The following is a 26,158-nucleotide window of genomic DNA, read 5'->3' on the forward strand; positions in this document are numbered from 1 at the left end:
TGATGGCGCGGGGCGCGGCGGGGGTGGCGCGGGCGCGGCGGTGGTGGCGCGTGGTGGCGCGGGGGCGCGAGGCGCGGCGGTGGTGGCGCGTGGTGGCGCGGGGGCGCGAGGCACGGCGTCGATGGCGCACTTGATTTGGGGACAGAGAGAAGAAGATAAGGGAGATGATGAGAACGTGGGTGGACCCCACATGAACGTGGCGTGTGTGGGGAGGCGGGGGATTAGAACGCTGTTCCCCCGGGGGAACGTCAGCGTTTTCCTTCTTTATAACTAGCACCATATACTCAGAGAGAAAGACGCAGCCTGGCCTGGACGCACAGAGTGAGAGGGAGGCACGCACAGTGGTCTCGAAGCTCAACCTATAGCAGTCCTGCCGGTGCAACCATGATCCATCTGAAGCAGCCTCTGGTGCTCTCCGCGCAGAGCGGCAATGTTGCCTCGCCTCTTTTCGCCACTGCGGCGGCAGCCAGCAGCCAGCAGAGGCGAGCCTCGAAAGCCGGCGGCGGCCGGGTCAGGACGCGCAGGATTAGCTGCGTGTCGACCGAGGAGGCCACCGGCGTCACGACGTCCGTGAAGACCAAGGAGAGGAACCTTACGGTGACGGCCATTGTGACCGCGCAGGCGGCGCCGGCCTCCATGTACGTCTCCCGCGGCCTCGACGACATCCAGGACCTCTTCGGCAAGACGCTGCTCCTGGAGCTCGTCAGCTCCGAGCTCGACCCCAGTGAGTTTCTCTCTCTCTCTGGTTAATTTGTGGCTGGGGAACTGTGCATGGATGCACAGTTCTTGATTTGTTTTCACATCACTAATAAGGGCCCGTTTTTTTTTCTTTGCGTAGAGACGGGAAGTGAGAGGGAGAAAGTGAAGGCATTCGCGCACATGACGCTGACACCAGGGACGTACGAAGCAAAGATCTCGGTGCCGGCGTCATTCGGGCCGGTGGGCGCGGTGCTGGTGGAGAACGAGCACCACAGGGAGATGTTCCTCAAGGACATCAAGCTCATCACTGGCGGCGACGAGAGCACCGCCACCACCTTCCACATCGACTCCTGGGTGCACTCCAAGTTCGACAACCCCGAACCGCGCGTCTTCTTCTCCGTCAGGGTAATGAAGCTAGTCACATCCACCTGCCATGAAACTCTCCGTGGATGCCGATGGGCACGGCACCGTCCGGATCGGAGGAATTAACCATGCGTGCGTGGGCATATATATGTTGCAGTCGTACCTGCCGTCTCAGACGCCGCCGGGAATCGAGGCGCTGAGGAAGAAGGAGCTGGAGACGCTGCGCGGGGACGGGCAAGGCGAGCGCAAGTTTCATGACCGCGTCTACGACTACGACACCTACAACGACCTCGGCGACCCTGACACGAACATCCAGCACAGACGCCCCGTGCTCGGCAGCAAGGAGTACCCCTACCCTCGCCGGTGCCGCACCGGTCGCCCCATGACCACCATCGGTGCGCACATCAATCTGCAGATATCAATTGACTGAATCGATCAAGAATGAACCGTAACAGAATTAATTAAACTGAAAAAAAGCAGACCCAAAGACGGAGAAGAGGAGCTCGACGGTGTACGTGCCGCGTGACGAACAGTTCTCGGGCATTAAAGGGCTGACATTCAGCGCGACGACGTTGCGGACGGGATTGCATGCCATCCTGCCGGCGCTAGCTCCGCTGATAAAAAAGTCAGAGAACTTCCCGCACTTCCCGTCCATCGACGACCTCTACAGCGATGGCATCCCGCTCCCCGCCGACGCCGGCGCCTCCTTGCACATCATCAGAGACGTCATCCCCCGAGTCGTCCAGATGATCGAGAACACCACCGAGCACGTCCTCCGCTTCGAGGTTCCCCACATGGTCGAGAGTGAGCACCACCGCCGCCGCCTGCTTGAGCACGTGTCACAATCAATTATATACTGATCATCAACATGGTTTTGCAGGGGACAGGTTCTCGTGGTTCAGAGACGAGGAGTTCGCGAGGCAGACGCTCGCGGGGCTCAACCCTATCTGCATCCGCCTTCTCACGGTAGCTATCAGATGCAGAAATGAAAATGCAATAAAAACATACAGTATCAAATGCGGTAAAACAATCGTTTACACTGAGCTCGCAATTGTGCAGGAATTCCCCATCGTGAGCAAGCTCGACCCTGCGGTGTACGGCCCGCCGGAGTCGGCGCTGACCAGGGAGCTCCTCGAGAAGATGATGAACGGTCTCATGACGGTGGACGAGGCGCTGGAGAGTAAGCGGCTGTTCATGCTGGACTACCACGACGTGTTCCTTCCGTACGTTCACAAGGTGCGCGAGCTGCCGGACAGGACGCTGTACGGGTCCCGCACCGTCTTCTTCCTCGGCGACGAGGGAACGCTGATGCCGCTGGCCATCGAGCTGACACGGCCGCAGTCGCCGACCAAGCCGCAGTGGAAGCGCGCCTTCACGAGCGGGAACGACGCCACCCAGTCGTGGCTGTGGAAGCTGGCCAAGGCGCACGTGCTCACCCACGACACCGGCTACCACCAGCTCGTCAGCCACTGGCTGCGCACGCACGCCTGCGTCGAGCCCTACATCATCGCCACCAACCGGCAGCTCAGCCGGATGCACCCGGTGTACCGCCTCCTGCACCCGCACTTCCGCTACACCATGGAGATCAACGCGCTAGCCAGAGAAAGCCTCATCAACGCGGACGGCATCATCGAGGACGCATTCTGGCCGGGGAAGTACTCCGTCGAGCTCAGCTCCGTCGCCTACGGCGCGACCTGGCAGTTCAATACGGAGGCGCTGCCGGAGGACCTCGTCAGCCGGGGACTCGCCATGCGCCGGGAGGACGGTGAGCTTGAGCTCACCATCAAGGACTACCCGTACGCCAACGACGGGCTCCAGATCTGGGACTGTATCAAGCAGTGGGCGACCGATTACGTAAATATCTACTATAAGTCCGATGAGGACATCATTGGCGACCAGGAGCTTCAGGCATGGTGGGAGGAGGTGCGTACCAAGGGGCACGCGGACAAGAAGGACGAGCCGTGGTGGCCGGTGTGCGACTCTAAGGATAACCTCGTCCAGATTCTGAACACCATCATGTGGGTCACATCCGGCCACCACGCCGCCGTCAATTTTGGGCAATACCATTATGCTGGGTACTTCCCCAACCGCCCCACTGTGGTGCGGACGAACATCCCGGTGGAGGAGAGCCGGGAAGACGAGATGAAGAAATTCTTGGCCAGGCCGGAGGAGGTTCTGCTGCATAGCTTCCCATCCCAAATGCAGGCCATCAAGGTGATGGCGACGCTGGACATTCTCTCCTCACACTCGCCCGACGAGGAGTATATGGGAGAGTACGGCGAGCCAGCGTGGATGGCCGAGCCCATGGTGAAGGCCGCATTTGAGAAGTTCAGCGGCAGGCTCAAGGAAGTGGAGGGATCCATCGACGAGCAAAACAACAACCCAGAGAACAAGAACAGGTGCGGCGCTGGCATCGTGCCATACGAGCTGCTCAAACCATTCTCAGAGCCTGGGGTCACTGGGATGGGCATCCCTTACAGCATCTCCATCTGATGCTGTACGTGACACAGGCAGGGAAGGGTATGTACTAGTGTGTTTCGGCTATTAGTGAGTTGATTCTAAATTTCTAATACTATTGCAACGAGAAACTCGTACTAATTATAGCAGTTATGCCTTCAAAAGGAGTATGAAACTATGATTTATACATGACAACATTTTCAATCCATCTGCCATACATTTGACAGCCAGCAACTTGTACTATTATACTACTCTTCAATGATATAATAAACCAAAAATGTCAAAGCTACAAATAAATACCACAATAATGGATTACACACATATGTAGAAAGAAGACCACAACAATAATCGTTTGCCAACACCGAGATCACCGTCTTCTACTACAGATGCCAAGGAAACAAAATGCGTGAGTTTACAAATTGAACCATCAATTCCACTCACCAACTCGTAGTGCCCTATTGCTATGGTGAGGCTAGATTTTGAGAAGTAATATTTAGGTTTTGCAAGTTCATATGGATTTGAACAAACTAGATCAAACCACAGAGAACAACAAAACAATACGTGTATTTTATCATACCAGATACACTGATGAATACGAGCATAATTTCTGAAAAGTAGAAGAAAATGATAAAAAGTAGATAATCCCATCGAGGAACATGGTAAACAACGATAGAATATTGGAATAAGCACAACTACATATGAAAAATTTATGAAAATGAAATCCTGTCTCTCACCTCTCCATCTTAACGAGCAATAAATCAGAAAATATCATACACCTAAAAAACCCCAGAGATGTCATGATGAAAGGTACACTGACTTCCAATCTACCTTAGATAAATCAATATGGGAGGTTTTACAAGGTAATGATGAACTTAAGAAAATTATCTGCAAGGAATATAATAGTAAACTATCCAGGGGCCAAAAGGACGAACAATCATATAATATTGAAAATAAAACACCGTTCAATTTTATGACTGCGCAGTTTTAGACCATATGTCACTTTTTAAAACATTAGAGCGTCTCCAAGAGATGATGTATTTTACATAACGTGTGTTGTATTTTACATCACCTGATTTTACGGAAATTCAATTCGGCTCCCGGGTGCGTATGCACCCTCTACCAAAAAATTATATTTCAAAATGTCGAAAAAATTTAACAAAAAATTTTACAAGTACATCTTCATAATATATGTTCGTTCGTCAAGTTTCACGAAAAACTAATATTTTTTGTGGTCTATATAAAAAAGAGAAAACTTATCTTGTGAAAAGCATTATTTTTAGCACTGAGTTTTGTCATTTTTACACACGTCACATGATAAGTCGATTTTTTATGAAACAACTTTGTAGCACGAGAAGATTTACATGCGAATTTTTGGTTTCAATTTTTTTGAAATTCAAAATATGTGTAAGATGCATTTCAAAATAGAGGGAGCATATGCTCCCATGTTCCAAAACACCACTCCCCTGATTTTACTCCTTTTCCTGTTTTTACATCACCAATTTGTGCTCACAAAAGTCAGATGATATAAAATACATCACCTCACTTCTGGAAGTGTTCCAGGAGATGATGTATTTTACATCACCACCTAGGTGATATATATTTCAGATTTGCAAACATATGGATGAATCTCATATAAAATATTTTGAAAACACAAATAAAATCCAAGCAATACTAAATATTACATAACACAAATAGTTCATCATTATTACACGGATAGTTCTTCATCAACTTGCACATAAATTAACTCACAAACATGCATAGTTTGTCACAAACACACATAGTTCATCACATAATTCAATGACGTCTACCACTTTGTTGTTGTCCCCACCATGTCCACCACTCCTCCATGAGATCCTTCTAAATACTTCATGGGTATCTTCATCACGGATGGCATGATAGCACTCGATGAGGCGGGTTGTGCGGTCTCGCTGCCATTGCACGACACTGGATACCCAACTCGTAGTGATACCCGTCCACATCTTGAACATGCTCGTTCTCAATGACCATGTTATGCATGATCACACAAGCCATCATGATGTACCAAAGGATCTCTTGATCCCATAAGTTCGCCGGACCTCAAACAATAGAAAATTGGGCTTGCAAAATCCAAAATTCTTTCTCAACATCCTTCCGAGCAGCCGCTTGAGCACAGTGAAAGTCTTGTTCTTTCTACCTGAGGGGCTGCCGAGAGGCTTCACAAATGTAGCCCACTTCGTATAGATGCCATCATCAAGGTAGTAGCCTTTGTCGTAGGTCTGGCCGTTGGATACATACTGCACCGCCAAGGTCTCTCCGTTGGCTAGCCTTGCAAAGAGCAGTGACATCTAAAGCACATTGATGTCATTGCAAGAGCCCATCATGCCAATGAAAGCATGAGAAATCCATGGCTCCTGGTCGGCAACAGCTTCAAGAATAATAGTGGATTCTTCTTGTGTCCTTTGAACTGTCCATGCCAAGTTGCAGGACAGTTCTTCCACCTCTGAAGCATGCAATCGATGGAGACAAGCATGATAGGGAAACCACGAGCGACATTGGTCGCCGAAGTCTAGCCGAGTCCCGAGTATTGAGAGCTCTCAAGTACTCCCCAACAAACACTTCAACAATGGCAACAACAAAGCACTTGCCACAAACAATGGTGGAGCTCTCACCCATTGCCAAGTTCTCATCGACAAGATCCGCCAGAATTCCATATGCGATCATGCACAATGCAACAGTCACCATCTAAAATGTGCTATGTCAAAGTAAGCCAGTTGCATTCCTCCTTTGCTCTGTCATGCAACTTCACCGCCTCCGTGATGTACTTGAACAAGTCCGTCTCCATCTGAAACCAACGACGAAAGTAGCACTCGCGATATATGGGCGATTGATGCATGTAAAATGCATACATGAACTTTGTAGGTTATTGGTACATATTCCCACATATTAGAAACTTATATAATGTTATGATCATGTTTTATATTGATTTCTAGAGATTTACCAATGGCCCTTTTTATTTTGGTTATAACTATGTAGAACAGGAATTCTCTATTTTGTGTATTTTTAACTTTCAGGGACCTAAACAAAGTCAAATTGACTTGGGATGTTTCGAGGATTATGATTTCACGAAGATGATAACATGGAGCACTAGAACCTCACGAGCGTGGCCCAGAGGCCAAAAGAGGACCAGTGGTGCGGCCCGAGTGTGGGGACCCCGGAGGTCGGGGCTAGACAAACCCAGATCTCCATCTGGCATAAGCCTAACCTAGATCTCTAGGGCCTATAGGGTGGGAATCGGTAACACAACAGTGACTCTACGACTCAAAGAGTAATACAAACTCATAACTGAGCGAAGAACCAAAGTATTACAAGCAGAGGTCACTGACCTGACAACTCATCAATCAACGGAAGAAAAGTTATGCTATTCTAAATAGCAAGATAGAAAAGGCCTAAGAGGCCAGGAGCATAACGGCGACGTCCCAGCCCATAGATTCCAGGCTGCCACCTGGGAATCCCAAGCTACTCGTCGATGTCGACCTAGTAACCTTCATTTGTTGGAGCGACTTCGTCTGAAACAAAGCATGCAAAGCTGAGTACAGGGGCTCAGCAAGACTTAGTATAACCTTTTAGCAAAGCTGGTATGCGAGGCTTTATGTGGAGCTTATTTTGCGTAAAACCAGTTTTCCTTTGTAAAACAAGAGGGAGCAAAAGCTCGTCTATTTAGATCATTTTTAAAAGGGGATAAGAGAGCGATATCTCTAGCTCTACTGATCATCATATTGACTCCACCGAATCTTCATCATATGCTGAACCTATCAACTAGGATCACCCTCTCGATACCCTGAGAAGGGATCCTTATCACACATTGATTCCAAGTTTTATGATTAGGTTAAAGTACTCTATGATCAACACGTCCTTCCCCAAGTCGTCCATAATCGTGGACACGGCTTTTCGAAAAGATTTACCCTGCTGGGGTGTACAACTTTACCCACACGCGCCGACCGACTCTTAGCGCCGTCATGTTCACGCTTCCTTGGCGTGCCGGTAGAGGGTGGTCGACCAAAACCTTTCCCTTACTTCGCCTATTCCATGAGTCAATCTAACTGGGGAACTCCGTCATCGTAGGTAGCCATTCTCTGAGGCGGTCCCGGTAATTGTGTGCAGGGGATCCGAGTTCAATGCCTCCGACATCCTTCACCCCGGCCACGCCATGTATGATGCACCTTTGAAAACCTTTTCCACGCCTTCGCCATGCAGAATGCCAAATGGAACTCGCAAACTAATTGACTCATGGGTAAGCTAGGCAAGTTCGGGCCAAGGGGTTCCCATGGGCCCCGTGTGGCTGTACGCTCAGTCTTGGTTCCGAAGGCGAGAACCTCAGGTCCTAGTATCGGCGAGAACGAGTCAAATCACCACATCCCCATGTGGCGGCCCATCCAAGCCTTTAAGCATGTTTAATTATCATCACTGGTCTTACCACGTCATCCTGCCATACTAGGTTCATTTGCATCTTTGATTCATCAACCGGATGGATCAGAATTCGTCAACTAAGCATGGCTAAGCATATTCGATATAACGGCTCTAGCGATGCACACATAGCTCAAACCTAGTCTTGCTGGGGAGCGATGGGTCGAGTATTTAGGCTACAAGGATGGTAAATGCAACACACATAGGATAGCTATATCTGCCGATAAAACATATTGGAATCGTATGCAATATGTAGGAATCAGAAGTAAAAGCATTTCGAAATCATAATATGAACCAGGCTAGGGCTTGCCTTTGTCCCTGACAAACCAATGTGGATCTTCGGAGATCCCATGCTTGACTTGTTCATCGGTGGACAAGTATTTAGTTGCGTCGTTGTCGATCTTCATCGTCTCGGCACTTGCTCTATCGATCGCGAAGAAGCAAACACCGGAAAGGTAGAATAACAATCAACACATGGCATTGATGCAATGCACATACAAGGATGATGGCATGACATGTTAATTAGGTACTTAAACTAACCTTAAGACATGATCATCATTTTAACTGGGGTTCGACGGGACTAGGGTTACTAGTTCCGGAGCCTCAGAGGGGTACAATTAGTTCTTCTAAAACAACTAGGGTTCAAAGTTGTTTATGAATGCATGATTATGTAACCAAAATGTAGATCTCATTTTTCTGAAAATTTTGATATATTATACATATTTTTCTGATTTAAAATGAATAAGTTATGAATTTTACAAGTTTTATTCATTTTAAATCATTTACGAAAATCCTGGAAAATGTTAAAATCCTGACAGACTGGACCCACATGTCATAGATTTAATCATTTCCTAAAATATTTCTGAAAATATTAAAAATCTGACAAAAGGGCCCACATGTCAATTTATTTTCATTTACAGAAATAAAACAAAATGAAAAGAAAAAGGGTGGCGGGTCCCACGGGGTCAACTGCCGGTGGTCAACTCCGGCGGTGACCGCCGGTGACCATGCAGAGGCGGCTCCAGAGAGCTCCCCTGGACGCGCGGCCTAGCGCGTTCGACGCGGGCGACCACGGCGAGTCGGACGGTGGCGGCGCCGCGACCTATTGGTCACCAGAGCATGGCCGGTGACGAGGCCGAGCGGCGGCCGGGCGCAGGAGCTCGGCGCGGAGCCGCTACAGAGGAGGAGAGAGCGGGGCAAGGGCATGGGGAGGTAGAGGGGATCACCCTGGTGGCGATGGTGGAGACGGCGCGGCCGGAGGAGCTGAGGAACGCCGGCGAGCTTCGACGGAGGCTGCGCCGGTGACGACGAAGACGGGGATGTCACCGTCGATTGGGGGCCTCCCGGGCCGATTCCTTCGGCCAGGAGGGTCGGGGAGGTGAGGCGAAGCTCCCAGGCATCACGGCGGAGCGCGGGGGTGGCCGTAGCGGCGGGGGACGCCGATGGCCGGCGAGCTACTGTGAGCCATAATGGCTAGGGTTTCGTGCAGGGAGTGAGGGAAAGGGGAAATATGAGGCTAGGGTTCATCGGCGGCGGCCGGAGGGGTTTTATAGGCCGCCGGGGGCGGCGGCGAGCATCTCCGCGCGGCCGGATATCGAAGGGCCGGCGAGGTGCCAGGCACCTGCTTGGATGCGCGGGGAAGAAGGCATTTTTGCCGAAAACCCCCTGGAGGTTTAGGTGGGCTAGAGTGGACTGCTGGCTGGGCTGAAGCTGGGCCACTTTGGGCTGCGTAGAGTGGAGAGGGGAAGAGGAGAGATGGGCTGTTGGCCCAGGGAAGAGAGAGGGAATGCTTCTCTCCTTTTTTTCCAAAACTCTATTTTTATTTTTGGTTTCCAAACTCTTTTTGGTATTTGAAATCTGTTTGAAGTTTCAAACTTCTTTAAATTTTTGGAAAAACTTTGGAGCATTTGAATTTGAGAGAGATTCAAACCAACATTAGGGTTTTTCAAATATTTCACTTCAATGCATTTTTCTTAGGAAAATAACATGATGCTCATGATGCACAATCAAACCTAATTAGGGTTTAGCAAAAAGAGGGGTGTTACAAATCTACCCCCCTTAAAAGAATCTCGTCCCGAGATTCCAAGGTAGGAATAGAGAAGGTAACAAGACTACACCGATCTTCAACTATATTGTCGATACCGCGACAATATTCCTTCTTGGAGAGGTTGATCCACGACGTCATGAAGAAGTTGATCCACAACACCATGAAGAGATCTTCAGTTTGATTTCTTCACTCTAAAGGAAAGAGGGAAATAACTCTGGAGTGATGGATCTTCATGAAGATCGAGTATCTCATGGTAAACTCATGGAATGAGTGTTGAAAAACAACTCTTGAGTTAGCAAACATGAAACACGTCAAGGTAACGGAGGAGACAGAAGAAGTTTCAAATTTTGGTAGGCAATTCCTCCATACTTGATAAGAATACGAAGGAGCAAGGTAGCGAGGAGTTAAACTGTCTTTGACACCATGACGAGGCACTCTTAGAGAGGATGACTCGTAGAAGCACAAATGTTTATGCAACCAGAGCAACTTTGGATTTCAAACTCATAGTCACTCTTCGGGTAAGAATACATGAAACGGTCATAAGGGCAACTCCTAGAATAAGTTGCAAAAGGTCCTTATGGGGAGTGGTTATTCTTGTTGATTCATAAGATTATGACATTAGACCTTCCGACTAATTTGGGTTAACCACAACATCAATCTTGTCGGATTTACAAAGAGACCTATGTCATGAATCCTTGAGAAACGCTAACCATCATTACTGCTTGAGATTCAGCTTAGGTTAGGTGTAAAGATATTTGAGACTCAGCATGTCCAAATAAAATTTGCAACAGTTACCACCAAGGTAAGGCTGCTAGATTCTCAAGTTATAGACTACAATGTCAATCTCCAAAAGATTGAACTAGATTGCGGAAACCATGTGGTTGCGACTGCCGAAGGCAATTGCGCGCATATGAACTTGCAATGTAACACCATTGAGTCATTGTGGGGACATCAAAGAATATAATGAAGTTATTAAGCTTCTTCTCTTTGAACAAACCAGTCAGTGGCTTGGTGTGTATAGAGAAACTTTTCAAGAGAATGGAGGTAACAACCTGCCATCTCAAGAATATTCCGCACATGCATGACTGATTTGCGATGATTCCCGAGGAACGGAAAGGGAAATCTACTCAGATCCACGGCGACATATTTCAGCAAATGCACGTGAACCAGAGAAGATCACTTCCAACATCTAGAACACATACTTCGTGATAACACAGAGATGGTTCTTAAAAGTTTCCAACATTAGTGCCAACTGTTCAATATGAACCTCTTTAGACATGGAGAAATAAGAATGTCATCGATGGACTCAACAACGAACTTATCAAGATACTCCAATAAGAGGGGCTAATATGTTGCATGAACGAGGCAAAAGTATAGGTCAGACCAAAGGACACGAAGATGTACTCAGGCTAAACACCATGAGTATAAACACCATCAAGATAGTCCTTGGAACTGAGTTCGATTTGATGATAGCCCAAACTCAAATCAAATATGGGGAAGATGGCATATCCATAAAGGAGATACTTCCTTACTTCAACATAGACAAAACTAGACATCCCTTTATGAAGGATCAAGTCTGATAGAGCTTTTTGTCTTTCAACTCTCCAAGTTGTTGTTTAAGCTCAATCAACTAGTCCAGGATATCCAGTACGGTTTCTTGGAGAAGTAGCGATTCAGAGAACCAACTTACTCACAACTTGATATCACGGTCATGTGGAAACATGGCGATACTTCTAGAAAGACATCTAGAATATCACGTACCACTGATATGTCACTGAGTTCGAGAGGAAATCTTGTTGTACAAGGCATAAGGATGTGGTCTTGAGAGCTTTGGCACGAACCTAACTCTTTGACCGAAGGAGGTGTGCCTAGATAACAGACTAGGGAACACAGTCAAACTTTGCTTAATGATTGGTTAACAATCATGTTAAGAATGACAAAAAACGTCCTTGGATTTCAAAGCAATGAGAATTGCTAAGAATCTCGGATGGACACATCAATAACTACACCCCAACATTCCCAAGCACGGATAGCTCGGAGGAAGGGCAAGTAAAGATATGTAAGAGCACCACTTCATCAACAAGGCCATGAGACTTAGCACGACCTTGATATAAAAGAGTGTGATACTCTAAGCTAGAACAGAACAGAAGGTACATAAACCTCACATTATGTAGATCACAACACTTTGACTGAGTCCGAGAAAGGGACAAGGTATTGGAGTTTGTTTTTCCTGACATCCTGAAGTGAAATGTCTTGAAAGACCACAAGGGTAACATGCACTAGAAGATTCCAACGCACAATTACAACTTGCCTGCTAACTAGCAGACAAAGGTCAGAAAGTAACTGAGACGAGGAACATGAACAGGATCAGAAATCCTGAGATGTAGATGCACAAGATAGCACTTTTGTGAAACTCATGCTGAAAAGAGAAGTGTGGCAGAGTCATAGACATAGAGGTGAGACTCACAAAGATCACTCTTGTCGTGATCCTTTTGGTTCTAGGGAAGAACCTCTGCCAAAACTGTTGGTAGGAAAGGTATTTTGTTGCCGCAATTTATTCACGACAATAACCACAAGACTTGAGGGCTAGGTGGATCTGAAGTTAGCCATCCTGATGTATGGTTTGACCATGGACAACAGGGGTCAACAGAATGGATCTTGGGTTAAAGGTCAGCATCATGTACTGAATTCCAAAGAACCCAGCACAATCCGGAACCTTTGGTTCAAGTCCAAGAGTTAAAACATGGAGAAAGGAGTAACTACTATCTTAGTGACACATAGGACACTATGAGATAGTAATCATGGTGTAACTTTCAAGAAGCCATGCTTGAGAAGTAACCAAGCAAAAAGGAAAGGAGGCGTCCAAGGTGAAAGAAAACCTCGAAGCCTAGAACAAAATAATGTGGAACCAACAAAATAGAGAGATCATGATGGAAGGAGATCTCACTGTTGAAACGAAACAAAGAGATAACAAAGAACACACAAGACTTTAGATAACTCAACACTAGGTCAACTGGTTAAGAAACGACCTGCTACTGAAGCACCTAAGTTTTGAAAGACCAGACGAGATTGTAAAACTTTTTCAAATCAACACAAGGTAAGGTGACTCTGAATTAGAGCGATACCAGATAAGGAGTAAAAAGAATCCTAATCAGATTTTCGTAAATACTTTTAGCTTTAAAATAGTTTTCACAACCACTAGACTCAACATCGACCAATAGAAAGGGTTTCCTACAGGCAGTCCTGCTCTGATACCAAAACCTGTGGGGACCCCGGAGGTCGGGGCTAGAAAAACCCAGATCTCCATCTGGCATAAGCCTAACCTAGATCTCTAGGGCCTACAGGGTGGGAATCGGTAACACAATAGTGACTCTACGACTCAAAGAGTAATACAAACTCATAACTGAGCGAAGAACCAAAGTATTACAAGCAGAGGTCACTGACCTAACAATTCATCAATCAACGAAAGCAAAGTTATGCTATTCTAAATAGCAAGATAGCAAAAGGTCTAAGAGGCCAGGAGCATAACGGCGACGTCCCAGCCCATAGATTCCAGGCTGCCACCTGGGAATCCCAAGCTACTCGTCGATGTCGACCTAGTAACCTTCATTTGTTGGAGTGACTTCGTCTGAAACAAAGCATGCAAAGCTGAGTACAGGGACTCAGCAAGACTTAGTACAACCTTTTAGCAAAGCTGGTATGCGAGGCTTTATGTGGAGCTTATTTTGCGTAAAGCCGCTTTTCCTTTGTAAAACAAGAGGGAGCGAAGCTCGTCTATTTAGATCATTTTTAAAAGGGGATAAGAGAGCGATATCTCTAGCTCTACTGATCATCATATTGACTCCACCGAATCTTCATCATATGCTGAACCTATCAACTAGGATCACCCTCTCGATACCCTGAGAAGGGATCCTTATCACACATTGATTCCAAGTTTTACGATTAGGTTAAAGTTCTCCATGATCAACACGTCCTTCCCCAAGTCGTCCATAATCGTGGACACGGCTTTTCGAAAAGATTTACCCTGCAGGGTGATACGTCCGAAATGTATCTACTTTCCCGAACACTTTTGCTATTGTTTTGCCTCTAATTTGTATATTTTGGATGCAACTAACGCGGACTAACGCTGTTTTCAGCAGAACTGTTCTGGTGTCTCGTTTTTGTGCAGAAATCCAACTTTCAGGAAAAACCTCGGGATTTTGACAGAAGGCCCTATTTTCCCAGAAAACTCACGGAGCCAGAAGGGCAAGTCAGGTGGAGGCCCGAGGGCCCCACACCCTAGGGCGGCGCGGCCCAGGAGGGGGGCACGCGGCCCTAGCGTGTGGCCCCCTCGGCAGGCCTCCGACGCCCTCCTTCGGACTACTTATCGCCCTCGACCTAAAAACGCACGGAGAGAAGAAAAAGTCGTCAGAAACCCTCCAGAACGCCGCCACATCGCGAAACTCCGTCTCGGGAGCCAGAAGTCTCCTTTCTGGCACTCCGCCGGGACGGGGAATTGGAGGAGATCATCGCCATCATCACCACCGACGCCTCTACATCAACCAGACATGTTTCCCCCATCCATGTGTGAGTAATTCCCCGCTGTAGGCTGAAGGGGATGGTAGGGATTGGATGAGATTGGTCATGTAATAGTGTAAGATTGTTAGGGCATAGTGCCTAGTGTCCGTAATTGGTACTTTGATGATATTGTTGCAACTTGTTATGCTTAATGCTTGTCACTAGGGCCCGAGTGCCATGATCTCAGATCTGAACATGTTATTATTTCATCATGATATTCATTGTTTATGGTCTTACCCGCAAGTTGTATACACATGTCGCTGTCCGGAACCAATGGCCCCGAAGTGACGAAATCGGGACAACCGGAGGGGATGGTAGTGATGTGAGGATCACATGTGTTCACGGAGTGTTAATGCTTTGCTCCGGTACTCTATTAAAAGGAGTACCTTAATATCCAAGTAGATTCCCTTGAGGCCCGGCTGCCACCGGCTGGTAGGACAAAAGATGTTGTGCAAGTTTCTCATTGCGAGCACGTACGACTATAATTGGAACACATGCCCGTTGATTGCTTTGTACTTAGACACCGTTTTATTATTATCCGCAAATGCCTCGCTTGATTGTTACATGAGTTTCTCTCATCCATGCAACGCCCGTTATCCGTCCCCGTGCCTACGGTATTTTAATCCTACTCGTTTACTATAATCACTATTGTCGTTTCCGTTACTCTCGTTGTTGTTATTTCACTATCGCTATCGCTATAAAACTGTTACTACTCGATAAACTCTTGCGAGCAAGTCCGTTTCCGTGTGCAGCTGAATTGACAACTCTGCTGTTAAGGCTTTCAAGTATTCTTTGTCTCCCCTTGTGTCGAATCAATAAATTGGGTTTTACTACCCGCGAAGACTGCTCCGATCCCCTATACTTGTGGGTCATCAAGACTGTTTTCTGGCGCCGTTGCCGGGGAGCATAGCTTTATTTGGAAGTTCACTTGGATTTATATTGTTCGCTGCAAATTCTCCATCATGGGTAAATCTCGCGATCCTAAAGTCGCCATATTACCATCCACTACAAGAAAAGGTACAACTTTGAGTACCTCTCGTTGCTCTTGATTCACCATCCGTGATTGATAAACTTGTTTCACCGCCACAAGCTTCACTTGCTCGGTACTTCGCTGAATCTGAAAACTCTTATAATATTGATGATGCTTCTGCTGTGCTTGATGATAGTGGTTCATTGGGAACTTTTCTAGATGCTACAATTGCTAGGTCTAGACAAATTGAAAATGCTGAAACTCCTGATGCTACTACACCTGTTAATTCACCTGAACTTGATTATTCTAGTGATGATCCTGATGAAGATTATGTGGAGCTTAATGATGATCTTATTAATAGATGCAATGCTACTGTTGATGCAAGTAAGATTAAAAAGTTCCTCACACAATATACTGTTAGACATAAGTTATCTCCTGATCCTAAATTTGCCACATCTCCTATATGCATTAAGGATAAAGATTATGATTTTTCTCTTGATCTATCTCATATAGCTATTGTAGAGAAAGCACCCTTTTGCGGTACCGAAAAAGAAAGTGCTGTAGATCACATGATTGAACTTTCTTCTATGAGTAGTTTGTTTTCTGATGATATCAAGATGCGTACTTACTTTGTCGCTAAATTTTTTCCTTTCTCATTAAAGGATGATGCTAAAACTTGGTATAATAATTTTCCTCCTGGTTCTATTAAAAATCCAACTGATTTGCGTGATGTTTTCTTTCGAAAATACTTTCCTGCTAGTGCTCAACATATTGCTTTACAGAGAATTTATAGATTTGACCAGGGAGATGAAGAGAAATTGCCTGAGGCTTGGGCAAGATTTTGTTCTCTTATCAGAGCTCGACCTGGGCATGATTTAGAAAAGAATGATCTACTTGATATATTTTATAGTGGACTAACCATTGAGTCTAGGGCATACCTGGATAGTTGTGCTTGGTTGTGTTTTCAGGAAAAGAACTCCGGACGAAGTCGAAGAATTATTGGCTAAAATAGGCCGGAATCATGATGATTGGACTACGCCTGAACCAACTCCAACGCCAATATTGAAAAAGAGGGGTTTAATTAAATTGAATGATGAAGATATGAGGGAAGCCAAGAAGTCTCTCAAGGAGAAAGGTATTAAATCTGAAGATGTGAAGAATCTACCTCCCATAGAGGATATATGTGAGATAATTCCCCCTTCATCCATGATTGAGGTAAACTCCCTTCGGCGCTTTACTAGGGAAGATATTCCTTATTCGAAACCTCTGCGCAATGCTTAGATGAGTTTGATAATTATATTGTTAAGCAAGAAAATTTTAATATGAGAGTAGAGAATCATCTAATGGAAAATTCTCAAGCTATTAGCAATTTGCATGATATTGTGGAGAGAACCTCCAATGATGTTAAGATGCGTGTTAAACATTTTCAAATGGTTCAAACTCAAATTGATCAACTCACTAAAGTGCAAAATGACTTATTACAAAATAATTCTAAAGAGAAACATGCTTATGAAGTAACAACCAGAGGTGGTGTCTCTACCCAGGATCCTCTATATCCTGAAGGGCATCCCAAAAGAATTGAACAAGATTCTCAACGCATTGAACCTAGAGCTCCTTCTAAGAAAAAGAAGAAGAAACGTAAAAATGTTGTAGAATCCTCTGAACCTGTTAGTGATCCTAATAGTATTTCTATTTCTGATGCTGAAACTGAAAGTGGTAATGAACATGATAATAATAATGATAATGATAAGAATGATGTTTCTGATAAAGAAGAAGTTGAAGATGAACCTGAAAAGCAAGATAAAAATAAAAAGTATACTAAAGAAGATTTTATTGCTAAGAAACATGGTAATGAAAGGGAACCTTGGGTGCAAAAGCAAATGCCTTTTCCTGCTAAGAAACTAAAATCAAAGGAAGAAGAACACTATAATAAATTTTGTGATTGGATGAAACCTTTATTCTTGCAAATCCCTTTGACTGATGCTATTAAATTACCTCCTTATTCAAAGTATATGAAAGATATTGTTACTAACAAAAGGAAAATCCCCAATGAGGAAATTTCCACTATACTTGCTAATTACTCTTTTAATGGTAAGGTTCCAAAGAAGCTTGGCGACCCAGGTATACCTACTATTCCTTGTTCTATTAAGAATAATTATGTTAAAACTGCTTTATGTGACTTGGGAGCCGGTGTTAGTGTTATGCCTTTTTCTCTTTATAAGAGACTTTACTTAGATAAGTTGATACCTACTGATATATCTTTGCAAATGGCTGATAAATCTATCTGCTATTCCTGTTGGTATATGTGAGGATGTTTCCTGTTCAAGTTACTAATAACTGCTTGATATTAACTGATTTTGTTGTGTTGGAAATGCCTGAAGATGATAATATGTCTATTATTCTTGGGAGACCTTTTCTTAATACCGCAGGGGATGTTATTGATTGCAATAAAGGAAAGGTTACTTTCAATGTTGATGATAGGGAGCACACCGTCTATTTCCCCAAGAGGATTGAAAAAGCATGCAGAGTTAATACTATTTCTAATGTGAGAACTATCAAAGTTGGAACTATCGATTGTCCTATATATGAGCCTAAAGAAGAATATCAAACTCTTGTGATTGGATCCATATCAATACAATTCAAGGTAACATGATTGATTTGAGGTTTATTTCTTCTTATGCTATGAAAAATTTATTTGGTGGCAAGACTTGATCAACCTTGTTAACAAATACTTTTTATATGCATAGAGGGGGTAAACAACATCTCTTTCTTCCTCCACTTGCTCTAGTTGCTGTAGCACTTTTATTTTTCAAAGTTCCTTAGTTAATTAGAGATTTCAAATTTTTTTCCTGGCCAGTAATAATAAACTTAATACCCAGAAATGTGCATTTTTCAAAGTTTTCAAAAATTCGCAAAAATTACACCGTTGGTCCTATTTTTCGACGAGGCACCTGGGAGCACCTGGGGATGACCAGTGGGGCACCCCAGGGTGGCACCCCACAGGCCGGCGCGGCCTGCAAGGGGGGCGCGCCACCCTGGTGTGTGGGCCCCCCTTTACCCCACTTTGGCATCTTTTCCTCCCACACTCTTCTCTCTCCCGAAAAAATCGACACCAGCTTCCTCTCACTCGTGTTTTTGCTCAAGAGCTCCAGATTTCTCGATCTCTTTGCTCAGCCCAGATTTCTGTCTGAAATTTGGCACATTTGCTCTTCGGTATGTGACTCCTTCGATTATCCAAATATAATTTTCTTTGGTGGAGTATATCTTGCATATTTTGCTGCTGTAGGTAACATGTTTAGTGAGCTTGCATGCTTGTTCTAAGTGGTAGAAACTAGTTTTGATGCATGATTAGTACTCTAGCAAGTTCCTATGGTAGTTTCCCTCGATTATATGTCACCAAATCAAGTTTTATATTGTTTGTTGAAAAAATTCAGAAAAGGGGGATGGACAACTTTAACTTTGGAGAAGTGTTCCAAGGGGAGACAACAAGCACGGGGAGGCCCTCTAGGTCATCCACCCGAAGCAGGCCATCCTACAATGAGGATCTCATCGCACCAAGCTTCGCACCCGAGGAGGACAATGGAGTCCCCAACGCTGCATCCTTTCCATGCTATGAATTTTTGAGTAATGCAGGGTTGTTGGATGATTTCTTTACCCTCGTTGGTAGGGCAAGTTTGACCACCTATGTGGGAGATGAGAGTGAGCAATACTACACGCTCACTAAAATCTTTGTGGAGAGCTTCAAGTTCGACAATAAGCATTTTCACCCGACAGTTTCATTCAAGATCTATGGTAAACCTATTACTATGAAGTTGGAAATTTTTTGTGCTGCATTGGGTATTGTCCCTGTAGGTACAGCAAGGAAGATCGAGGACAACCCAAGGGAATTGTTGGAGCTCTATAGAGGGATCACCAATGATGATTGTCGCACCATTCGGCGTGGCAAGATAAGAAACATTCAACTCCCCGCCATTAAGTATTTTGCTTATTACATTGGTACTAGCATTCTTGGTAGGGAGAACACTAGCAACATATCTAGCTATCACCTTGGTTTCTTAATTGCTGCACTCACTGGGGAAACACCTTATGATCTTGGTGCTCTTGTTGCTCGCCGCTTGTCTAACAAGGGGCCCATATTTGGAGGAATTATTGCTTCGCGCGTTCTAGAATATTTAGAGCTTCCTCTTGACCCTAATGATGTAAAAATAGCTCCTATGAGGCTCGATATTGCTGCTATGAAGAGTCATCAATTTGTTACAGCTGACTCTAGGATAGATAATATTGTCTATAGAGTGTTGTTTGCTGACGGGGAAGAGAGGGAAGTCCCTTTGCCCCAACCAGATTTGTTCAGTATCAACAGGAAACCATGGTCGCGCTCTAAGGAGGAGGTGGATGAGAAGCTGAAGATACACAACTTCCACCAGCAGCATGACTCCGAGGACGCCGAGCCCTCCTACGACTACACCGTCACGTATCCGGGTGCCTCTTCGAGCACATACCCGGAATATGATCCATCTTCGTACTACGATGGTGCTTCCTCATGGGCACCATGGGGTTGATCTCCAGTTAGGCCAAAAGCCTAAGCTTGGGGGGGAGGTATACCGGCATCACTCATTCTTTGCATATTATGGTTGCTGGATACTTGTACATACTTGTTTAGTCTCTTTGAGTGGTTTTCTAATGAGAGGGAGATGATATTTGGGGAAGTGCTGCTCGAAAACAGATTCTGGACTGTTACTAGAAAAATTCGTGCGCACAGCCAGAACGTTATTTTGAGCTTCCAATTTTTGTGCATGTTCCCCAGTGTTGTTATCTAACTTTCATTAGTTGAACACTTTTCGAGCTGAGCAACGGAAGATTTTTGTAAAAATCGATTTCTGTATCGTTGTCAGGTTTTGGCAGATTTCTGCCATCTCGTTTTTCTGTGTTTCTTTTAGTTTGCTATTTCTTGTTTTTGCTTTGTTTCTTTCCCAAAACACAAAAAGACCAAAAATATTTCTGTTGTTTCTCTTCACCACTTGTTTACTTTGGTTTCTTGCATTTGTTTCTCTTTATTTGCTATTGCTAGTTTGCTATAAGAAAACCCAAAAAGATTTTGCTTTGTTTGCTTGTTTCCTTTTATTCTTGTTCTCAAATTCGAAAACACCAAAAATATTTGCTGTTCTTCTTTGGTTTGTAAAGTTCTTTATGAGTTCAATGGTCTTCGGTGGCTGGAGCGTGGTTTTCATTTCATATTATCCAAGCTACACAAGTGAAAAGGCAATAATGACGATATTCGACAATCTGATTGTGGTGAGAGGCTGGTATGAACTCTATTTATTTTCGTTTTTGTACATATACTCATCCATGTGAGCATGCTTAGTTGGTTCATGTGAGGTATATGTCATTTAAGAAAGTCTAGTAGTTCATGATCTCTCATGTTTAGCTCCAATTTATTAATATGAGTAGCATGTCATGGATGTTTGCTTGTATTGTTTTATTCATAGATAGGTATGATATTGTGGTATCCTCCTCTAAATAATTCGTTTGAATTAACTTGGCACATGCTCACGCATGCATATTACTGAACAAGAGTCAATTAAGCCTCAATGATTTACATTGCTTCAGAGTTCTGGTATCACTTTTATGCCTCAGTTAATTTATTTTGCCGCAAGCATGATTATGACGATTCATTGCTCTCTTGATTTGTCGCTCCCTAGTCTTTTGCTAGCCTTCACTCGTACCGAGCGGGAACACTGCTCGTGCCTCCAAACACATGAAAACCAAGTTATTCCAGAGTGTCCACCATAAATACCTATGCATGGCAGTTCAAACCATTCCAAGTAAATTCTCATGCGCTACCTTTAAAACCTTCAAAATGCTTCTTAATTTGTGTTGATGTTTCATAGCTCATGAGGAAGTATGTGGTGTTTAACTTTCAACCTTGTCATTTACTCTTGACGGACTTTCATATGGACTAGTGGCACATCCGCTTATCCAATAATTTTGCAAAAAGAGCTGGCAATGGGGTTCCCAGCCCCATTAATCAAACTTCACTAATAATTCTCTTCACATGTTTTGCTCGATTCATCGGTAAGCAACTTAATTTTGCAAATAGACACTCCTCCATGGTATGTGATTGATGGAAGGCACCCGAGGATTCGTTTAGCCATGGCTTGTGTAAGCAAAGGTTGGGGGGAGTGTCACCCATAATAAAACTAAAATACGTGTGTAAACAAAAGAGAAGAGGGATGATCTACCTTGCTGGTAGAGATAACGTCCTTCATGGGAGCCGCTCTTGGAAGTCCGGTTGGCGAGGTAGTTGGTGTACCCATTACCATTCGTTGACAACAACAAACACCTCTCAAAATAATTTTACTCCTGCTTTACAAATGAAAAGCTCTAGCGCATGTTAATCCCTGCTTCCCTCTGCGAAGGGTCAATCTTTTACTTTTATATTGAGTCTCCATCCTTTCTTTGAGCACTTTCTTGAGAGCACAACTGTCATTCTTAGTGTAATATGCTTGTCTCAAAATATGATTGATTGTGGTATAACTTTGATGCTTTTATCTTTGACAATCACTATTTCTAGTCTTTCTATGAACTTCGGAGGTGCTCGAGCATTTATGTTTTGCTGATCAAATATGGGCAAGCGAGATACCACTCTATCATACTCTTTTATGAACATTGCAATCTTGCTTATATACATGATTCATGATGCTTATTATTAATTGTTGGTACCTTTCCATGATTGACATAGCTATTTGATGATCTTATTTGCATGTATCTTATTATGAACTGCTTAAGTGTTAGCCATAGCATGAGAATATTTACATCATATGAACAAATGTGTTCGTGAAAGTTCTTTTATCGCTCAGTTGTTAACTGAATTGCTTGAGGTCAAGCAATAAGCTAAGCTTGGGGGGAGTTGATACGTCCGAAACGTATCTACTTTCCCGAACACTTTTGCTATTGTTTTGCCTCTAATTTGTATATTTTGGATGCAACTAACGCGGACTAACGCTGTTTTCAGCAGAACTGTTCTGGTGTCTCGTTTTTGTGCAGAAATCCAACTTTCGGGAAAAACCTCGGGATTTTGACGAAGGCCCTATTTTCCCGAGAAAACTCACGGAGCCGAAGGGCAAGTCGGGTGGAGGCCCGAGGGCCCCACACCCTAGGGCGGCGCGGCCCAGGAGGGGGGCGCGCGGCCCTAGCGTTTGGCCCCCTCGGCAGGCCTCCGACGCCCTCCTTCGGACTACTTATCGCCCTCAACCTAAAAATGCACGGAGAGAAGAAAAAGTCGCCAGAAACCCTCCAGAACGCCGCCACATCGTGAAACTCCGTCTCGGGAGCCAGAAGTCTCCTTTCTGGCACTCCGCCGGGATGGGGAATTGGAGGAGATCATCGCCATCATCACCACCGACGCCTCTACATCAACCAGCCATGTTTCCCCCATCCATGTGTGAGTAATTCCCCAGCTGTAGGCTGAAGGGGATGGTAGGGATTGGATGAGATTGGTCATGTAATAGTGTAAGATTGTTAGGGCATAGTGCCTAGTGTCCGTAATTGGTACTTTGATGATATTGTTGCAACTTGTTATGCTTAATGCTTGTCACTAGGGCCCGAGTGTCATGATCTCAGATCTGAACATGTTATTATTTCATCATGATATTCATTGTTTATGGTCTTACCTGCAAGTTGTATACACATGTCGCTGTCCGGAACCAATGTCCCCGAAGTGACGAAATCGGGACAACCGGAGGGGATGGTAGTGATGTGAGGATCACATGTGTTCACGGAGTGTTAATGCTTTGCTCCGGTACTCTATTAAAAGGAGTACCTTAATATCCGAGTAGATTCCCTTGAGGCCCGGCTGCCACCGGCTGGTAGGACAAAAGATGTTGTGCAAGTTTCTCATTGCGAGCACGTACGACTATAATTGGAACACATGCCTATTGATTGCTTTGTACTTAGACACCGTTTTATTATTATCTCGCAAATGCCCCGCTTGATTGTTACATGAGTTTCTCTCATCCATGCAACGCCCGATTATCCGTCCCCGTGCCTACGGTATTTTAATCCTGCTGTTACTATAATCACTACTGCTGTTTCAGTTACTCTGCTGCTGTTATTTCACTACTGCTACTGCTATAAAACTGTTACTAGTGATAAACTCTTGCGAGCAAGTCTGTTTCCAGGTGCAGCTGAATTGACAACTCCGTTGTTAAGGCTTTTGTGGTGACCCTGCATACCACTGCATGTTGTAGTATGCCAGTCGTTGATATAACATTCACGAAGTACCATTCCGCAAATATTACATCCCTCAGAGTAGTACAACAGAACATAGCAGGGTCCATAACTCATTCACATAATATTACAATTAACATACACATGTCGTCTTGGAGCTCCTCTTGGGTCCTAAGAGGAATACTCCTGGGTTCGAGGTGAACCCAACTTAACTTACAATACCAGAGTTTCATTAAACTAAACATTTATTTCATCGAGCAGACTAAATACTAAGAGTTCGGCTGCTTGGTTACTACTACTAGCGGATATCCCTAGGCTTGTTCTCCTCCGGAAGCCTCTCCGGATCCGTAGACGATGAGGTAGTCTACGCCTTCAACTCCTCCTGAGAGGTCCGGTTCCTCGTAGCCGATGATCTCGGCTCCTTCATTGTTGTCGTAGTCCTCCTCCAGACGATTCAGACAATCTAAGCATGGGATTTAAGAGTGGTATGAGTACGAGCGTACTCAACAAGTTCATTATAGATAAGAGGTGTTTAATGCACTAGCTACGATATTAGACCAGAAAGTCTAATACCAATGCAAGTTTTGGTAACATTTCTTCAAGAGATTGCTTTTATTCCAAAGAGCTATGTCCGTCAGCCTTCACCGGTTTACTAGAACTTCATGGAGCTCCTTTCCGGCAGCGTTCGCAGTTCCTCAATCCCGGAACGGGAGTGACGAGTCACGGTTCTTTACACTCTGCAGAGGTGTGTTGCTTTACCCATAAGAGATCTTAACCTTGGTGCCAACCGGGCAGCTTTCCCGTCCACACTTCCTTCGGTGTGAGGCCCGGTATAAGGTCTAGCCAATCATGTTCCTCCGCTACCTCGAACACCCACCCTTTGTTGCATGCCCCGACCCTGGGTCCACGTCGGTCCCATTATTCCTGTAGATTTCAAGGTGGACCCCGACCACTGTCCACGACAACAGTGCTGGGCTCTACCATACACTCCTACGCCGGTAGCCGCAACCCATCCTAGACCGCAATACCGTGGGGACTTAGGACTCCCCAGCCTCACCATCTTGCTCCTTCGGGCGACAAGTGTACTACGGACTATGCCGTGGGGACTTAGGACTCCCCAGCCTCACCGGCTTGCCCCCTTGGATTACAAGTGTACTACGGTAAAGCGCATCCGTTGATGAACGAGAGGTGGAAACACTTTTGACTACTCCGTCCCACTCCGGATCTTATGGTTAACACGGGTATTACGGCACAAGAATCACTGGCGACATTTGTTGTTTAATCCTAGATGGATATTAACCCTTGCAATGGAACCTCCACCATATCAACACAATCCATGGTTCCATTGCCCACCACATAGTCATATTCATAGTTATGAAAGTAGTGGTTTTGGTTTTTATGCAATAGTGATAACCATAATACTTTGCAAGTAATTTACTAGAAATACTCAAATGACATGAGCAAGTGATGAACTTGCCTGAACACTGCAAAGTTTTGCAGTTGGAAGGTATGGACTGACCCTTGTCCTCTGGTTCTGAAAAATAGCATCATTGTCCGATAAGGGCAATGGTTAAAGAAGCAATTATGCATGATTCCATTTTTAGGGTTTGTTCCCCCCTTCCGATGTTGTTATTATTTCATGTAAGAGGTTGATACTAAGAATAATTTGGGAATACTTGATTTAAAGTAAAATACAACCTTGAAATGTTGTCAAGGTGTTTTTTTTAAAGTCCAAATGCATTAGTGGACTTATTTTCATTAAAGAAAATTAGGTGTGTGATTTAAATGATTATTTAAATCATCAAAATAGGACTTATTCTTAATTCTCTTCAAAAATTCTCTTTGATATTTTATTTGGGTAGAGAATTTTATGCTGATTAATTTTCATATTTTTACTTATTTTTTTAGAGCTGTATTTTATTTTATAAAATTCTTGGAAATTCTCATTTAAATGGGTATTTTGGAAATGTCCAAAATACCCCTCGGACCCACTGTCGGGCGGTCGAGCTGGTTAGGTTGGACCAGCCCGGTGGGCTCGGTCCAACCGACCCGACCGCTTCGTCGTCCTCCACCCCGTAACCCTAATTCCCCTTTCGGGCTCCCGCGACACCGAAATCGCCTCCGTCGTCGCCGCCTGCAGCTCCGGCCGCCTCCGGCCATCATCGGCGGCGATCTGGTGCGGATCTGGACCGTCTCTCGACGGTGGACATGGTGGTCCGCGTTGATTTGACGCCCGCGTCTACCTCGACTCTTCCCCAACGCATCTGCGCCTCGGCCGCACGGATCCGTAAAGATCCGCCGTTCGTCGGCATCCCTGGCGCCGTGGTGATGCCGTGGAGATGCTGGCGTTGCGGTGATGTGGCGACCAGGCTTGGCTTGGCCTGGCGCCGCCGTCG

At 45.0% G+C, this 26,158-nt stretch overlaps 1 protein-coding gene across 1 annotated transcript; it reads left to right on the top strand.

Annotated features, from left to right (window-relative positions):
* The first annotated feature begins 294 nt into the window (after positions 1-294).
* LOC124692003 (lipoxygenase 2.3, chloroplastic-like) lies at positions 295-3,727 on the top strand. The gene is made up of 6 exons (XM_047225303.1): positions 295-724; positions 839-1,104; positions 1,220-1,457; positions 1,543-1,866; positions 1,943-2,028; positions 2,122-3,727. The coding sequence occupies exons 1-6, from the start codon at positions 385-387 to the stop codon at positions 3,553-3,555; spliced, it is 2,688 nt and encodes an 895-aa protein (XP_047081259.1). The 5' UTR covers positions 295-384; the 3' UTR covers positions 3,556-3,727.
* The last annotated feature ends 22,431 nt before the right edge of the window (positions 3,728-26,158 follow it).

Source organism: Lolium rigidum, chromosome 2, assembly GCF_022539505.1.
Source record: "Lolium rigidum isolate FL_2022 chromosome 2, APGP_CSIRO_Lrig_0.1, whole genome shotgun sequence".
NCBI classification, from domain to species: domain Eukaryota; kingdom Viridiplantae; phylum Streptophyta; class Magnoliopsida; order Poales; family Poaceae; genus Lolium; species Lolium rigidum.